This window comes from Castor canadensis, chromosome 11, assembly GCF_047511655.1.
Source record: "Castor canadensis chromosome 11, mCasCan1.hap1v2, whole genome shotgun sequence".
Taxonomy (NCBI): Eukaryota; Metazoa; Chordata; class Mammalia; order Rodentia; family Castoridae; genus Castor; species Castor canadensis.
In genome coordinates, this window is record NC_133396.1 from 125,372,426 (window position 1) to 125,391,331 (window position 18,906).

The window sequence follows — 18,906 nt, forward strand, 5'->3', positions numbered from 1 at the left end:
GGCCTAGGCAAAAATTTGAGACCCTATCTGAAAAATAACTAAAACAAAAAGGGTTTGGGATGGGGCTCAGGTAGAAGAGTGCCTGTCTAGCAAATTCAAAGCCTTCAGATCAACTTTCCCCCTCAAAATAACGATGCGGGGGGCATGGAATCCTTACATTCTTGACTATCTGAAGGAATGATTAGATAAGATATGACAGAGCACAATATAAACTTATGTTTATTTTGAATTCTTATTCTATAGTTACAGGCACTGAGTCACAGAAACGATGGTTTATCTGCACAGCTAGTAAATTCACACTGTAGATGATTCTGAACAAGCAGAAAATAACGTGTTATTGACTATTTAGTCCCATAACCTGGGTGCCTAGATTTCTTAAAAGGACTTACCTACGCAGGTTGGCAATGGCTCACTCCACCCAACAGTCTTTCCCATAAGAAAACAGTAACTAGAATCTGCGCCAACTAATTTATACCTAGAACAATAGGGGAGAGAAACAACCTAAGGTGTAGTCACACATTTTTCACTTTTCTCAAATTCTCCAGAATACCACCTTTTTTTTTTTTCTGGCAGTACTGAAGTTTGAACTCAGGATTCAGAATGCCATCATACTATACCAGTAGATGGAGACAAAATGATATCTGATCAGTGTCTATTATAAGGCAGGTTAAAGAATAGAAAAAATTATAAGGTAACAGTCAAAGGGTGCGAACATATAAGACATTTTTGTATTTGCATATTGTGTGTTAAAAAATATAAAAATATAGACGATATTTTTAAGTGCTATAGATGGTCAAATATTTTATATTTCTGAGTCCTAAAAGATCTATCCAGGCTTCATAGAAGAATAGAAGGTACTTGTATTTAATGGGTTCACAGTACTTCCCCAAGTTTACAGTGACCCACCCACATCTGTGTTTAATAGAAGAAAGAAGTGATACTGCCATTTTTATTTTAAAAAGAACATGAAAAGAAAGTGAGAGAGACAGAGACTGAGACAGAGAGACAAAGAGAGAGAGAGAACAAAATTCAATTTGCAATATCAAGTGAGAAAGTAAATGGAGAGTTTTCAACTGTATTTGAGACACTGATGGTACTCAATGAATGAGTTCCTTTTTCCTACACAGACAAAGATAAAAGACCTTAGGTTAGAAGGAATACATATTTTAGCCTACAATATCTCTTAATTTTGTTTGCATAGAGAAAAAAATCAGATGCAAATTCATTATTGGGTTAATTAATGTTTGGATTCATACTTAACACCTGAAGGATTGTTACTTCTGCAAGTATCATCAACATATCCCAATTTTTTCTTTACTAATCACATTTAAAATTTTTATTGAGTTACATATATATTGATATCTAAGAACTGAGAGAAGCTGGTGGTATAAAATCTTCCTTTTTTGACCCATTTTACTAAGTTTAGGTACAATGAGTCTGTGATTCAGGACCTCTGAGAAGAAGGCTTGTTTTAGTTGCTGCCAGCCTCTGGACACTGGTCACAAATCAAACAATCTCCACCTGAAATCCTAATCTGTTTTTTTCATTTATTAAATACAGAATTTCAGCATGATAACACTTACCCTGTGTTACATGAGAATGAGATGGCTGAACCAAATAATATGTCAGTTGTTATATTGATGATACCATTTTTTATTTCTCCAGGATTAGGACATGATTTTTCTAAAAGAGAATTAAAATTTTTTTTATTAAATTACTAGGCACATAAAATATTAACCATGTGGCATATACAGTAATTAGATTGTGGAAGTCATTTAATCACTTTATATACCTTGAATGGACACAATTTTTATTTGTTAATTATACCTCGGAAAAGCTGAAAAAAAATAATTATAAGGCACATATACACAAATTCATCATCTGAACCACTGACATTTCTAACCCTTAGACTTCTCTAACTCTGCTTTCATTTTGAGATAAGTTTTAAAAGAGCAACACGAATATGCAGTTATTTTAGGTGCCTCAAACTAACTATCAAATCTGTGAGTGAATAAGTACCCCTACCACTTGAGTACTTAGTTTGTCTAAAATAAAACAAGACTCATGGTTCTCTTAAGAATCATTCTAAGTAATACATACAGAGAGTTCTAGTACAGATGAAGCAAGAGATATTTCCTCCAAGCCCTAGATAACTGGGAATACTTTAAAAATTATACTTACTTTTACAAAATTCATCTGGTTTGGACCATTCTAGATTCTGAAGGCAGGTTAGTGTTCCTGATAGAGAAGGGTCCCTTCTGTACCCTGGTCGGCACTCATAGTCCACAGTAGAACCCACTGGGAAATAATTCTGTTGGGTATAAGTCTTTCTGAGAGATGCAAAAAGTAGCCCAGGTGGAACATCACAGCTACCTAAAAGTATTGACAAGAGCAACAACAGAAAAATAGTATCAACTTGTTTTATAATGTGTGTTTAATTATCTCGTCTTTAAACCACCACCCTTGGGCTGGCAGAGTGGCTCAAGCAGTAGAGCATCTGCCTGGCAAATGTGAGGCCCTGAGTTCAAACCCCAGTGCTACCAAAAAACAAAACTAAACTAAACCACCACCCTTTTACTTTACTTCTTTACACATACTTGGTATTTAAATGTCACCAGGGCATTTGCAGCACATCAAGTGTATTCACAGATATACTTTCATTTCCTAGTACCAGACCCGTGAGGTAGATTTCATAGGCAAATGTCACTAGCCTCACTTTTCAAAAATCATAACCCCCAAATAAGCCCCTTAAGTTGCTTTGTATAGTTCTAGAACTCAAAAAATATTAGTTCTCTTATACTGCCCTAAGGAATCACACAGCACCCTGTGGGACAGGGAGAGATGACAATGAGTATTTCCAGATCCATGGGCTAACATCATGGACAACAGTGATGACAGTGGCTAATATTTACTGAATACTTCTTAAGGTTTTACACATCGTAATTCATTTAAGCCCACAACAATCCCTGGGGACAAGAATCAGATGAGTCAATTATGCAAAGTATGTATAAATTGTGAACAAAATGTGAATCTAGAGAGGTATGGAGTATGGGAAGGGACTTTGGATTAGTAGCCCATAGATGCAAGCTTGAACCTTGGCTCTACTGGATAAGAGCTACTAATCTCAGGATATCATTTCTTGTTTCCTGTTTCCTGCTTCCTCAATGGAAATGAGAAGATTCCCCCCTTAATCCAAGGGCTTGTTTGGAGGATTCCATGAAGTAACATGTGGCATAGTTACAAATTCTAAAACATGATACATGTGCAAAAGTTTTTGCACTCCATTAGACTGCCTTCTATCATGCATAGACAAAAAACAAAAGTTAAAGCCAACTTTCACACAGTTTCAAAAAGTATTTGTATTAGTTTCTGTATTTACTATATCTTGCATTGATTCAAACCATCCAAAGGGAGGAATCAAGTCTTGTTTTTATCCTTATTTGCATTCAGTCATGTACCACGATGGTCCACATACAATGGGGGCCCATACCATATGGTTATAATGGAGTTGGAAAATTCCAATGGCCTAGTGATGTCACAGCCATTGTAATGATGCAGTGAAACACATTTGTCATGCATTTGTGGTGATGCTGGTGGAAATAAACTTACCTTGTGCCCAAACACAAGAAAGTACAGTCATATACAGTACATAATAATTGAAAATAAGTGCATGTTACCAGTCTGTGTATTTACTGTACAATACTTTTTATTGTTATTTGAAAGTATACTCCTTCTATTTATGGAATAAAAAGTTAATTGTCAAACAGCCTTTGGCTGTTCAGGAGGTGTTCCAGAAAAAGGTATTGCTATCACAGATAACAGCTTCAGGGCTTTTGCTCCCGAAGACCTGCCAGTGGGACAAAATGTAGAGATGGAAGACAGTGATATGGATGTGCTCAACCCTGTGTAGACCTAGGCTAATGCGTGAGGTTGTGTCTTAGTTTTTAACAAAAAGGTTTTAAAAGCAAGTAAATACATTTCAAATAGAAAAATCCTATGGAAAAAGAATATAAAGATTAAAAATATTTATGCATTAGCTACCCAACGAGTTATTTGTTTGTTTATTATTTATTTATTTTGGTGGACTGGGGTTTGAACTGAGGGCCTTATCCTTGCTAGGCAGGTGATTTACCACTTGAGCCATATCCCCAGCCCTTTTTGTGCTTTGATTATTTTTGAGATAGGGCCTTGGGCTTTTTGTGCAGGTGGGCTTGGTCCACGAACCTCCTATTTATACTTTCTGGCAGGGGATGACAGGTGTACACCCCATGCCCAACTTTTTTTGTTGAGATGGGGCATCCTGAGTAGCTGAGATTATAGGCATGAACTACCACATGAGGCTAAGCTATGTGTTATTACAAAAGAGTCAAAAAGTTAAAAAAAAAGTAAGATGGGCACAGTGGCCTATAGTCTCAGCATACATGGAAGGCTGAGGCAGGAGGACTGCTTGAGCTTAGAAATTGGAGGCTGGCCTGGACAACAGAGCAAAATCTGATCTCAAAAACAAAGAAACAAACAAAAAGTTTAAAAAAAAAAAAAAAACTAAGTAGTTTATAAAGAAGTTACAGCTGGGGGTTGGTACCAGTGGGAGGGGGAGGATATAAGGAAAGGTTGTAGGAAGTTGAATATGGTAGAAATAGTATGTTCTCATGTATGAAAATGGAAAAATGAGACCTGTTGAAACTATTCAAAGAATGGGGGGGAGGAGAGATAAAAGAGAACAACGGAGGGGATGAGTTTAACTAAGATATACTATAAGCACTTTTGTAAATGTTAAAATGTACCCCCAGTACAACAAAAATACGATAATAAAAAACAGAAGTTACAGTAAGCTAAGTTTAATTTATTATTGAAGAAAAAGTATAAATAAATTTAGCGTAGTCAAAGTGTGCAGTGTTTAGAAGGTCTCCAGTAGTGGACAGTAATGTCCTAGGCTCTCACTCACTTCACTCCCTTCTGACTCACTCGCCTGTTACAGTGGCCCACAGCAGTCAGTACAGTGGAACCAGTTGCACGGATTTGTAGCACGGAGCACTAGGCTACACCCCATAGCCCAGGTGTGCAGTCAGCTGTATTGTTCAGGTTTGTGTAAAAGTGTACATCATCATGTTCAATTAACGACAAAATTGCTTAAAGGCACGTGACTATCTGAACGCTAACATAGGGCTACACGTATAACAGATTTTGAAGTAAATACAGAGAACTTGTTGTGTTTGCTAAGTTCTACTTTACAAAATGGAATTTAAAAGATCACATAGGTATGTGTCCCAAGGTAAACTGTCAAACATATTCCTGTAGCACTTACTCCCTAAACAGCGCCTACTGTTTCTCTATTAGTCCGTTCAGAAGGAACTGTGTCACGAAGAAGAACTTAAGGAAGAAGCAGGACCTGCTCTGGGCAATAGTGCCTTCAATTAGCTGGAGTGTGAGGTGCCAACATGGTATACCCTGGGGTTTAATAACGCTAGAAAACTATCAATTACCGTTCACACCAACTAGGTATTAAAAATAACCTTAACGAGACACATTCCATTCCCAGAACTTCTCTAAAAACAAATGGAGCACTTACGGTTACAGAATTCTTCAAGTTCTGACCACTGATTGCTGGAAAGGCAGATCACTGTGTTTGTCTTGTTTGGAACTTTTACAAAGCCTTCATTGCATTTGTAAGTCACTGTGCTTTGCTCAGGAAAAGTAGTGTGGCCTTCCAAAGCTGGCTGAGCATTAGGTACTTCTGGGGGGCGGTCGCAGTCACCTAGGGAGGAAAATGCAGACATGAGGGAAATACTGCTTGCAAATCCCAGGAACCTTCTTTCGCCGCACACTGCTGGGCTGGCTACCGAGAACTTGAGTGCATTTGTCAATTAATTATAAAATGAGTGGAGAGCAAATAAGCGCCTTCCTCTCCCCTCCCCCAACAAGTGGGGTAGAATTTTGAGTGTCCCGGTTGGTTCCGTTGCTAGGCACAAGATAAGACGGCACAGTGGGTAGCGCCACTGCCGCACACGACTGGACTCTGTGCAGAAGGGAGTGGTCAGCTATTTTTTTGTGTGTGGGGGGGAGGGGGGGCTGACAAGTCACACCCATTATGGGAATCAGCTACTTCCCCAGCCTCCCCCCACACCTGTCTCCAAAGCGAGCTGGGATCCAGCACAGCAGCGATCCTTCCGTCCCAGGGACCGTATCAGCAGTAGTCTGAACCGTGGAGAAGATTACGGGAACAATGCCCGATGACCAAACGCCTCATCTCCCAGTTCCCCAGGCCTCTGCGCAGTCGCCGAGACCGATCCAGCTGTTCCCACGGAATCCCCGGCCCCACTCACTCCGCACGGCAGGTGCGCGCAGCGACAGCAGCAGCAGCAGCAGCAGCACCGCGGGGACGCTCGGGCGCGAGCGGCTCATGGCGCACGAGGGACGGGGACCCGCGACTCTGCCGCGTCCGCAGGAAACCGAAGCGAGCAGGCGCCGAGTTGCTCGAAAGGTGCCGGACAAGCGGCGCCCAGCGGTTCGGCAAGTGGACTTAATTGACGCCCTGGGCGGGCTGGAGCTCTGTGTCACCAAAGGGTGGGGCGGAGGACGTAGGCGGCGCCACGCGGGGCCCAGCGTGACACCCGCCTCTTAGGGGAGAGGACCGCTCGGGCCGGAGGAGGAGGAGGAGCTCCCGGGCTGCAGACCCAGCTTTCCGCTGCTGGGTGGGGCCGGTAGTGAGGCAGGTCTGCAGATGTCAATAACCGCTTTCTGAGTAAACAACAAGAAAAAAACGGGCGACAGAGGGGAGGGGAGAGGCCTAAGTGGCACAGGATTTGCTCCCCTGGAATGTCAGTTAGCTTGAGTGGATCTTGGGTGCAACTGGGCGGCAGGGGCGTGGAATTCAGAGGCCCCTGGGAGCCCAGCAACAGAGCACGCCCAGAGCCTTGTGGCTGCGGGTGGGGGGGGGGGGGGAGCTGTCAGATGTTTAGCTAGGGTGGGGAACGACAGAGTGCATGTCTCCCAGGCTACTCCGAGACTAAAACAGCAAGTAAATAACCCAAGAAAAAGGATCTGGGCTAAAGAGCGAGTTGGAGGCCAGCCTGGACGACATGTCAGATCCTGTCCTCAAAACAACAAAGAAGGGAGTTGCTCAGCTCCACCTTTGGGTGGAGGGCGCTTTCTTCACCCTGATATTGACCAAGGACACCTCTTGAATTCCACTTTGGGGTTGTTCTAATCTGACTGTGGAGTGAAATTCACTCATCCTGTGGGGTGTGTACTGGGTGGTGGGGGTCAGGAAGACTGACAGCACCACCAAACAATAGGCTGGAAGGCTAAGTGGTGAGGTGATGAATGTTAAGGGGAAGGTTTAATTCATGACCTGAAGAAATGCCAATAATCTGAAAAACTGGCCACACATTAGAGTCACCCAGGGGGATTTTTAAAAAATTCAGAGGCCCAAGCTGCTCCCCAGACAATTAGGCTACACTCTTTGGGTATGAGACTGGGAATTAGAATTAAAGATTTTCACCGTGCAACCATATTTGGGAAACCACAGAGCTGTGTGATACTACTCAGAGTAAAGACCTATCCAGCCCTGCAGGTCTCTGTCAAAACCACTGAGGGACATTGACAGAAGGGTGGGTTGCTCATCTTGGTGGAGAATAACCCCTAAGACCGTGTTTTCTTTTAATAAATTATCTGGGTCTGGTTGGCAAAGTCCTAGCCTAGATTTCCTGTTCCCTTAGTATCTTCACCTGTCTGGTGAAATCCCTCACTTGGAATAATGCATTGGTCTACCAACAAACTGTGAGAGTGCTTGTTGCATCCTACCTTGATGTTTTTTCCTGAATGGTTTCTGGTTAGTATGAACTTTAGAAGGGGGGAAAACAAACAGTTTTCAAAAGTAGTGTTTTCTCTGACTGACATTTACTTAGGGCACCAGATTCTGTGTTTTCCAGTGGGGAACCAATTCTACAGAGATTCCAGGAAAGGGGTTTCCTTAGATTTTCACTGAAACCTAGCAATATTCAAACATTCTTTTTTTTTTTTTTTCTTGTTTGTTTGCTCCGGATTTTTGTTGTTGTTGTTGTTGTTATGTTGGGTTGGGGTACATTGTGGCATTTACAAAAGTTCTTACAACATATCAAATATATCATACTTGAATTCACTTACACTCCCCCCCCACATACACACTGTTCTCCTTTGTCCCTTCTCCCGCCTTCCTGGAACCTTTCACCAGGTCTCATTTTTCCATTTACACACATGTGTACACAGTATTTGTGCCATATTTACTCTCCTATGCCCTTTCCCCATCCCAGTGGTACCCCCCCCCCAGTCAGGACCTGTTCTGCCCTCCTGTTCTTTCATATTGTAAAAGAAAAAAAAAATGACATTTTTGTTTGTTTAAGAGAAACTCTAAGAGGGTGAGGAGAGGGGCTTTGAAAACATCTAGTGTGAGCTTCTTATTTGATTATCAAAACACCTTACTATTACTCCTCCCATATTTGATATAAAACACAAGTATGTCGCAGCCCAGTAGTGTTTGAGAAGTGGTACTGGGTCTTCTTTATTCCACCTTAAGAGCCTCCTATAACCTTACCCCATCACTTCTTTCTGCCATGACGTTACAGATAGGTGGTCTTCGTGCTTGCTGGGATGAAGCATTGATGTGAAAGTGTGGTGAAAAAGAGCTGAAGGTCAAGACCAGTTAAAGGGCTATCAAAAGAGTTAATGTGAGACCTGATAGAACTAAGTGTTTATTAAGTGAACATCGCAGCTTTTTAATCCAGATAGAACAATGAGCTCAGTAAAGCCTCAAAAAAATTATCTCTGTCACCCAGCTTAGCTACACCAAATGCTAGATCTAAGCAGTCACTTTCCAAACTGCTTCATTTTGAGTAATAAGTTTTTTTTAAAGAACTTTTACAAGAAATAACAGGGTGGAAGTCTTAAGTAATACTTATAACCCCTCAGATAATTACAACATTCTGAGAGGAAAGAAAAAAAAAAAAGGAAAACTGAAATTCATGATGCATTTACTCAATTAAGAAGAGATCTGTCGGGCACTGGTGGCTCACAGCTGTAATTCTAGCTACTCAGGAGGCAGAGATCAGGAGATCGAAGTTCAAAGAAGCCAGCCCAGGCAAATAGTTCACGAGATCCTATCTCAAAAATACCCACCACAAAAAAGGGCTGGTGCAATGGCTCCAGGTGAAGGTGGTGAGTTCAATCCCTAATGTAGCACTTCTCACACTACTTTTTTTTTTTTTTTTGTGGTACTGGAGTTTGAACTCAGGGCCTATACTTTGAGCCACTCCACCAACCCTTTTTTAGGAAGGAAGGGTTTTTCTTCAAGTCAGGGTCTCAAGAACTATTTGCTTGGGCTGGTTTTGAACTGCAATCCTTCTGATCTGTGCCTCCTGAGTAGCTAGGATTATAGGTGTGAAACACTGGCACCTGGCCACACTATATTCTTTGTATTGGGATCAGTTGGCAAGGATTTGTCTTACATGAAGGATGCTAAGTTAGTATTTAGGGAGGTGACTTGGAACTTGGTGTGAGCAGTAGTTCCTAGTCTTCATTCTTGAGCTTCCAAAAACTTAGGGGGTGTTCTCAGCTAACTCCCTCAGCACTTCATTTCTGCCTTGATTAAAAAGCTTTGGAAGCTAAGATCTCTATAGATCTCTCCAATCTCCAAATGATGTTCATGCATTTAGGTCAAAAATAGAAATAAAATACAAAATAGGTATGTGATTTTGGCAGAGCAAAAGAGCACAGCTCTCAATTTTGTCCCAATGACTAAATCAAAGAGTGTTTAATCAGTTGGGGAGTGCTTAATACCTAGTACTATGGTGGTGTCAATATTTGCATTCAAGAGTCCGTAATCTAGTAAGGAGGTTTTATATGATAAATACTATGAAAGTGCTACTCTGGTCTGGTCACTTATGTATTGCACCAAAGTGGTATGGAGTTCAGTAAAGAGAGAAACGAGCATGTCACTGGGATGGGGGAGGGGCGGCTAGATACCTGCTGATTCAGCCAGAAGGCATGAGCTAAAGATTAAGAGAAGGTCAGGTGATGCCAGAGGAATTTAGGGGGAGGTTGGGGTAGTGAAGTAGAGCAATGAAAAGGCAGAGAGACAGGTTGGAAAGAGATTTGGAACCCTCAGCATTGTAATCCAGAAGTCTTGGACAGGGTTGGCAGGTTCAAGGGGTAGAGCACCTTTATAGCAAGCATGAGATCCTGGTTCAAACCCCAGTACTTTGAAGATTTTTAGCAGGGAAGACAGGTTAATTTGGTTAAGGTTAAGTTGTGTACAAAATGCTGGAGTGGCAGTGACTCAGGAAACCAATACCCAATTTAGTTAGCCCTACAATAGTTAGGTGAAGATTAGAGGACAGAAATTTTTTTAATTTTAATTTTTAAAATGATAAATTAAAGAAACAGTCCTGTTAGTCTTCACAAACAAAAAAGAGCCCTGACAAACGCAACAAGGGGCTTGGACTTTGATCACACGATGAGGCGGGGAGAGAGCACACAAGGGAGGTGTGAGGATAGTCAAGAAACCCAAAAAAAACCAAGATAACATTTGATGTCCTCAGTGCAAAGGAACTAATGCGGAAACTTTAAAGCGACAGAGGCCAATAGGAGAAGGGGACCAGGAACTAGAGAAAAGGTTAGTTCAAGAAGAATTAATTTAGAATATAACACATATGTACAGGAAAGCAATGCGAGTAAACTCCCTATATAGCTATCCTTATCTCAACTAGCAAAAACCCTTGGTCCTTCCTATTATTGCTTATACTCTCCCTTCAACAAAATTAGAGATAAGGGCAAAATAGTTTCTGCCTGGTAGCGAGGGGGTAGGGGGAAGAAGGAGGGGGAGGAGGGGGAATGGAGGAGGTGGAGGGGAAGAAATGACCCAAACAGTGTATGCACATATGAATAAAAGAAATTTAAAAAATAAAGCCCTGACACAATTATTATAAACTTTTTTGTATTTCCATCCTGCTCTGACCAAAGAGATTTCAGAGGAGGAGTCCACAGAATTTGGTGCCTGATTAGATAAGGAAAAAGAAAAACAAGCTTAAAGATGACTCAGAAGTTTGAGAGTCTGTGAAATGAGGGGCTCTAGTTGAAAGAACCACCATTTCAAAGTCATGAGGATTTTTAGGAAAGAAATAACGAATTTGGTTTTCTGTTGGTTGAGTGTAAAATGCCTTGGTATTGTATTTGTGGAGATATACAGCATGAGATTGAAATGTAGACAGGGTGCTCTGGAGTGTGAATGGTTGAAGGGGAGGCAACAAAGGGAGAGAGTAAACAGAAACTCCGGCTTAGTGAGGGAGACTTGGGGATGTCCTACCTTAGGGAGTATACACTGTGAAGAGGAAGGAGAAGATTTTGAAAGGGAAGAAGATAACACAATTTCCCAGAAGCTCAGAATAACATGCTATGAGCCAAATATTACCATCTTCACTGCAGGTGAGGCCACTGGTGTATAGGGGAGTTAAGAAACTAGCCCCAAACCACATGGCTCAGGAGGGGTGCAGCTGAACTTAAGCTCTTAAGGCCTCTGCTGGGCCAATGGGCCTCTCTCTCCTTGGAAATTCCCCAGTTTACAGCATACCCAGTACCTTCCTCCATACTACCGGACACACTCCATGTGTCAGTCATTTCCTCAGCTACAAGGAACTATCTATTTCATATGTGAGTTTATAACTCAGCCTGCAATTATCCCCCACTTATTTTTAAATGGCCAAAGAAAACCCAAAAACTTTATAAGGTATTTTTGTCATGCAGCTAGAAATACAGATGGTTTTGCTTTGCAGAGTAAGTGAAGGTATTTTCTAAAAATAAATGAAAACAAATGGGCAACCCCTGTTGTTTGTAAGGGAGTTTTATTCTCCAAGAATTCACTAATCAAGCTATCAGTGCACCACAGCAGTCAGGGTTTGTTTAGTATTTTTTTTTTTCCACTAAGTTTAGATTCTGTTTTATTTGGTGAAAGTGGCCAGATGTCGTGTGACATTTTCACCTGGCAGAATAGCATCTTGCTCTTAGCTGGCTTCCCCTTTTGTTTGAAGGTTCAGCAGCAAAATTAATCTCATTGGACTTAGGTGAGCAAATGTTTCTTTAACAAGCCCTGATTTCCTGAGACTGCAGGGAATTTTTGTTGACAAGGTGAGGAAGAGAAAGAAGCAAGAAAATGTGTGTGTGTCAGACTAAGTCCCTCTCCCTCCCTGGATGGACTGAGTAAGGGAAAGACAAGAGACCAGGCATTTTATGCTAGTTGGACCCCTTTACATGGAAGAAAATATCAGGTATGGAAAAGAAGAGACTACCCCTCACTTCTCACTATTGAAAAATACATTTGATTCATTTATTTTGCTTGTATACATATTGCTATCTTTTAATAGGAACTTGGGTTTAGAATTAGAAGCCAACCTGTTCATCCCCTGGCCACAAAAGACCACATAGTCGGGAAAAAAAACATCATCTGCCAAAGCAGGTAAGGAGGGCATTGGCTGAAGCTAGAAGAGGTCCTAATTGTAAAATTTTGTTTGCTATCTATATCTTTCAATCCATAACTAGTTTACAGTGCATTTTGGAATAGAATGTTTTATTTATATTATGTTGAAAAGAAAGAAAGGAAATAAAGAAGTTTATGATTCCATAAAAAAAAAAAAAAAAGAAAGAAAATGTGTGTGTGTGTGTGCGTGTGTGCGCACATGCACCTTTGATAAGAGACAAACAACATAGCACAGAGACTGAGTGGGCAGATTTTGGGATTCAGACACAATGGGCTCAAATACTGCCACCTTTGCTTCTTTGCTGTGTGTCCCACTACCCAACTGCTCCATGACACAAATTCCTCATTTATGACACAGGTGTGATCATATTACCTACCTTGCAAGGGTTTTGTGAAGAATAAAGGTAAGATAAAGTATGTAAAGCGTTTGGTACTTTGCATGGCTACAGTAAATATTCAATAAGTATTAGCAATAATTAATGACAGTGACTGACACGAACGAACATTTCATATATGAGAATTTGCACATGTAAATTTTTCATGTAATCTACAAAAAGGGCATGCCATGACACAGAGTCTGAAGAATCTATTACAGAAATATCAAATGTTGAAAGGAGGTGCAAATAATGTTGAGATCATCTGGTTGTTTTCTTTATTCCTTCCCCACCAAGAGGACTGATTCTCCGGCAAAGGTTAGGTCATTTACTAAAAGACTCAAAGTTGTTTAAACATTGGACTCTTTCCCTACCTCCAATGTAGTCCCATCTGCAGTGTATTCGCCTTGATTTATGGTCTTGCGAATTTCAGCAGATTTACAATCTGAGCTCATTAGAATTGCACAGGATGAGGCGAGAAGAAAAAAATTTCCTTTTAAGGACCAATATTACATCCAGTTCTGAGTTTGAGAGCTTACCTTATTTAACTATCACAGCAAAGCCATTGGTGAGTAAACTGTTCCTACACAAGTCAGTCTGTCAAGGACATAGCCAACATATTGGGGTTTTTTGCCTCCTGATTTACTAGATCAGCTTTAAGCAGTGCTAACCTTGTGCTATGGTTTGGATGTGGTTTGTGTTTCCGCTCATGTGATTAGAGACTTGGTTCCCAGAGAGACAGTATTGTGAGATGCTGTGGAACCTTTAAGGGGCAGGGCCTCAAAAGGTGATTCTCTTGTGACCCTGTGGGTTCTTGTGAAATGGCTGTTACTAAAGGAGCAAGTCTGGCCTCTCCCAGCTCTCTCTGCTTCTGACTGGAGCTGTAATCACTTGTATTTGCTGTTAGGATGCATAAAATGTCTTGTCTTACATCTGATTCTATTAGCTATAAGGGTTTTATTTGGTGACAGGGCGTTTTCTTCTTTCTGCAGTGTCTGTGTGTTTTCTGTGGTCCATTTTATCTGCATTTGTTAGTTTGGGCCTCTGTTTTTCATGTTGGAGCTTTCCTCAAATGTGTGGTATAGACTGGTTGCTTGATTGGTGCTAAGTGTAGGGCCCTGACCCATATTATCATCTAAAAGCATCTTCTCTCAGACTCACTCATTTCTGTAGAAGGAAATCTGAAGTCTTCTCTGGGTGAATCAGAGAAGTTTAAGCCTGGCTACCAACCTTCTGATATCATCATGGGAAAGGGGGTTAAGGGTCTCATCATTCAGTATTCTCCCTTCCTACCTCTTTTCTTTCACTATCTGGTATTCTAGAGTCAGGAACTACTCTGGTTTGACTTTTTGGCACTTAGAGCCTCCTATATCCTTCAGGGTAAAAGAGGATAGTCATCTACAAGCTCTGGGTATGAGAAGGGTCCTTTGGCTGGACATGGTGTTACATGTCTATGATTCCAGCTAGTTTGGAGAGATAGAAGAATTGGGATCATGGTTTGAGGCTCTCCCAGGCAAAGGCAAGTAAGATACTATCTCAAAAACAAACTGGGTGTGGTGGTGCAAACCTGTGGTCCTGATGCACTGTAATTTTTTGGTGGTGAGCGTTCTTGTTCTGTGCTTAGATAGAAATCAAAGGCAGAAACTCAAGCAAAGATCAAAGGAATTTTGTTTGCAGAGAAGTAAAAGAAAAGACCACACAGGAGGCATGCAGTGTGACCCAGAACCCAGTTGTGCCCTGAGTGAGGTTGGACATCAGTTTTTAAACTTTTTTGGTTGCTAGTGGGAGGAGTATGTTTTGGCATGAAGATTTTGGTGTGAACAGGTGTCTCTTGGGGAGGAGACAGGTGTTTCTTTCCCTGGCTAATTGCCATCTTTGGGGAGCACATGATGGACCTCCCACCGTCTGCCCTTCAAGTCCCCCCTCTAATGATGGCCCTAGCTGCCATTAGGAATAGGGATGATGAAGTTTCTTCAATAACTACTTCCTGCTGAAAGGGGGCTGTGAAGGGACCAAGGCATTGGGGCTGACCATGAGAGGGGTTATCAAGAGGACCATGGCAATAGGTCATCTTCATTTCCATCAACATCTGTAGTTTGATGGATTCTAGAGACTGTATAGAATTGACTTTCTGTTAAAGCCACTAATTCTGCCAATTGGGCAGAATTATATTAGGAGGAAGACCTGATTAAAGGGTGCCAAATTCTGCTACAACTGCAAACCCTATGTCTGACACCATTTCTGACAAAGTTGCTGCCATTGGTATATAATTCTAGATCTGGGTCCTCTGAGGACCGATCAGTCAGGTCAGGACAGGCAGCATAATTTTCCATAAGTACCTCTTCGCATGAGTCTTCAGGATCTCCTCTGTCTCTGGTAGGAGGGATGCAGGGTGTAGGCTCTGACAGGTCCTTAAAGTTATCTCAGTCCCTCCCAGCAGCTGGGTCTGGTATTTAAATAGATGGTTGTCAGAAAGCCAAAGTCCTCCTTTTGAGTTTAAAATTCCTCTTAGATTGTGTGGGCTGCATACTATCAGGGGCCAGTTTAGGAAAGTTTTTGAGCCTGAGGCACTAGAAGCCTAACTGCAGAGACTTCCCATAGATATCCTAGCCATCCCTTGGCTCCCTGATCTAATTCTTTGCTTAAGTAGCCTACTGGCTGGGGAATGATGCACCAGAGCTGGGTCACTACTCCCAGGGCCAATTCTCCCTTCTCATAGACATGTAATTGAAACCTGTCCCGTGCTGGGAGATTCAGGGCTGGAGCTGTCATAAGGGCTTTTTTAAACTGGTGGAATGCACTTTCTGACTTGTCATCCCATTCAGTAAAAGGCTAGGAACCCTTCTGTGCTTCCCTAAGAATCTGATCTAAAGTCCTGGCTAGATCTGCATATCCTGGGATCCAAATTCTTCAGTATCCTATCATGCCCACAAAGACTCTCAATTGTTTTAGAGTCTTAGGTAGATGAAACGTCAGGATTGGATGGATTCTATCTTCTCCTAGGAGCCTTATCTCCTTCTCTAAGATGAGTCCTAAATATGTAACTCTAGACTGACACAACTGGGCTTTTTCTTTTGAGATTTTATATCCTCTGTCTGTTAAGAAGTTTAGTAAGGATTCATTGGCTCGTGAAATGATAGGCTCAGTCGGTCCACAGAGCAGGAGGTCATCTACATATTATAGAAGAGTAGATTGTGGGTATTGTCACTCTTGGCTTAGAACCAAGCCAAAGAGATGGAGACTGTCTCATGACCCCTTGGGGGAGGACAGTCCAGGTGACCTGTCTGGTCTTTCATGTGGGGTCCTCAAAGGCAAAGATAGGCTGGCTTTCAGGGTGTAGGGGGATGCAAAAGAAGGCATCCTTTAAGTCCAGGACAGTGTAGTAAGTAGTACCCAGGGGATATTTGGGCTAAGAGCATATAGGGATTTGAAAGTAGAGGGCAGAGAGACACTACTGCCTCATTGATCAGGTGGAGATCTTAGACTAGCCTCCATTTATTAGGTCCCTTTTTGATACTGAGAATTGGAGTATTATGGGCTAGAGCATTCAATTAGCAGTCCCTGTCTTTTTTAAGTCTCTGATTATGGGAACCAGTCCCTCCTTAATCTCCAGTCTCAAGGGACATTGTTTCTGATGGGGAAACTGAGAGGGATCCTTGAGATGAATTTGAACCAGATCTGCCATTCGTGCCCATCCCACAATGTGTCTGTCAGTCCACACCATGGGCTCTTCTTGTTCCTTTATCAAAGGTAAGCAGAAGTACTCCCCTGGGGGTTAAAAGAGCTGAATCCCCAATTTAGACAGGAGATCTTACCCTAGCAGAGGAGTAGGGGTTTCCAGGACAATTAAAAAGCAGTGACAGAGCACTGCTTCTCCAGCCTGGAAATCTTCCCAGGAGCAGACTAAGGACTGAGTGAAATAATGCTCTAGGGGCTGGGCCAATATGCCTCAAATGGTAATTTTCTTAAGGACCTAGGTCTAGGAGAGAAAGGGATAGCTGAAAATCTGGCTCCAATATCAATAAGAAGACTGACCTTGTACTTTTCAATAGTAAGTGCTACCTGGAGCTCCTCTGTTCTTATGGTGGTCTTAGGAGCCTGGATGGGAGGCCCTGAGACCTGTCAGTGGGTGGGAGGCTTTGGACTCAGTCCTCCTGGGAACCAAGGACAGTGTGTCTTTCAATGATTTCCCCGGCAAATGGATCAGGGTCCCAGAATTGGCTTCCTCCAGGGGCACTCCCTCTTAAAGTAGCCCTCCTGTCCACATTGAAAACATGTCCATGGGTTTGGACTGGGACCTGGGGGAGCCTGCAATTAGAGCCTCCTGATGCTGGTCCTTTCTCTTTTCCCTTTCCTGGTCTCAGTTACAGAAAAAGTGATGGAGCTGTCTTGACCAATTGGTCCAAGTCCTTACTCCCTTTGACCACCAGGCTTTGGAGTTTCCTATGTATATCTGGGACTGATTGTGTGAGGAACTTAGCCTTTAGGATGATTTCCTCCTCCTGTGACTCCAGTACAATGTTGGTATGCTTTTGTAAAGCATACTTAAGTCTCTGTAGGAAAACTGCTGGGGTTTCTAAGGGTCCTTGTTGTACAGCCATGACTTGAAAGTAATTAAGGGGTTTTACTTTGGCCCTTCTTAGTCCTTCAAGAATGCAGTGGATTAAGTGGTTATGGATCCATTCATCCTTATTGCTCTCAGGGTCCCAATTAGGATCACTCCTAGGCACCAACTGATCCCCTGTGGGAATTGTGAATCAGGGTTCACTTCTAGCTATCCAGTATCTCTGTCCTCCTTCCCCTTCCTCCTCCAAGCGTCTGGTCTGAGATAGGCCTGTAGGGCCACATTTATCTAGGTGATAATCACCCCCAGCTGCCACTGCCTGATTGGTACTCACTGTTTTTCCAGGGAAGTGAAGGTTTGAGATAATAGTATCATTACATCTCTCTAGTTCAGCTCAGAATTTTGGCTGACTTCCCTGAATGCCTGAATTTACTGATCTGGGTTATCAATATAGTTTCTGAAATCCTTTTTAATTTCCTTGAGCTCACCTAATCTAAAAGGAACATGAGTCCTATCCCCTCTGGGAATTATATGGAGGGAGTAGAGTCCTGTAGGACAATTTCAGGAATGCAAGGTGACTGGGTAAGGGGGTAGAGAGGGTGATGTAGGATCATTGACCGATTCCCTCAGGGTGGGTTATATCCCCTGTAGTTCCCTTGGAGATTTGACTTCTGTCACAGGGGATGCCACCTTTAACCCTTTGTGGTCCCTTGGGCCTTAGATAGTTTTTCAGGATCTGGTTCCTCAAGGGAACCTGGGGGCCTTTTGGAAAGGGTCACCATGGTCTGGTTATCTAGCCTGCATTTGCTTAGCCATTCTGGGTGGTCTCTTAGGAAAAAGGGAAGTTGGACATATGGAACTTCAGTTTACTTCCCCTCCTTCCTACAGAATGTATCTAGTTGAAAAATGGTATTATAGTTAATGCTCCCCCCTTCAGGCCATTTTTCCTGATCTCCCAGGGGATATTGGGGCCAGGCCTAGGCACAGTAAAACTTGAGTCACTTCCATTGAAGTGACTCTTTCCATTGTTTTAGTAAGCATGCAAGGGAGGGTCCTTCTGGGATTCTGGAAGCTTGGTTCCCCATCTAAAAGGGAAGTTAGGAAAATTAGTCACTCTAAGAGGAGTTTCTCCTTTTACCCAGGTGTCCCCAGTGAGGAGATCCTCTATGTGAGAGAGTGCATCCCTCTCTCCCATGGTCTCCCACCACTGCCACCTTGGCTAAGATCATGGGGAAGATGCTCAGGTCTATCTGGATTGCAGCCACCCCATCAGTGTGACCCTGACCAATTTTCCTTCCTTAGTTTTGTAAACCAGTTACCAGATCCAGTGCCAGGTGGTGAAAGCATTTAGCTCAAAAGGACTCTCTCACAGAAGGGGTCCATAGTAACCAAAAGGGCCAGCATGGAGAGGGGAAGGATAAGGATTCTAGTGCCCTGGGGCTGCTTTTTAGCAGCCCTATGTT

General features: G+C 42.4%; 1 protein-coding gene and 1 long non-coding RNA gene across 10 annotated transcripts in view; one reads left to right on the top strand and one right to left on the bottom strand.

Annotated features, from left to right (window-relative positions):
• Nucleotides 1-6,629, bottom strand: part of Cd55 (CD55 molecule (Cromer blood group)) — a 47,855-nt gene extending 41,226 nt beyond the window's left edge. For 2 of the 8 annotated variants that reach the window (XM_020164152.2, XM_020164143.2), the window contains exons 1-5: nucleotides 6,324-6,624; nucleotides 5,570-5,755; nucleotides 2,182-2,373; nucleotides 1,584-1,683; nucleotides 390-475 (exon numbers count right to left, since the gene is read on the bottom strand). In XM_020164152.2, coding sequence (XP_020019741.1) covers nucleotides 390-475; nucleotides 1,584-1,683; nucleotides 2,182-2,373; nucleotides 5,570-5,755; nucleotides 6,324-6,402 — 643 coding nt within the window. In that variant the 5' untranslated portion in view covers nucleotides 6,403-6,624. Of the gene's footprint in view, nucleotides 1-389; nucleotides 476-1,583; nucleotides 1,684-2,181; nucleotides 2,374-5,569; nucleotides 5,756-6,323 lie in introns of all 8 variants that reach the window. The other 6 variants (XM_074048446.1, XM_020164168.2, XM_074048444.1 and 3 more) reach the window with 5 other exon arrangements.
• Nucleotides 6,630-10,888: 4,259 nt separating this feature from the next.
• Nucleotides 10,889-18,906, top strand: part of LOC141413959 (uncharacterized) — a 63,250-nt gene continuing 55,232 nt past the window's right edge. For both annotated transcript variants that reach the window (XR_012439018.1, XR_012439017.1), the window contains exon 1: nucleotides 10,889-12,484. This is a non-coding gene — a long non-coding RNA (uncharacterized lncRNA). The remainder of the gene's footprint in view (nucleotides 12,485-18,906) is intronic.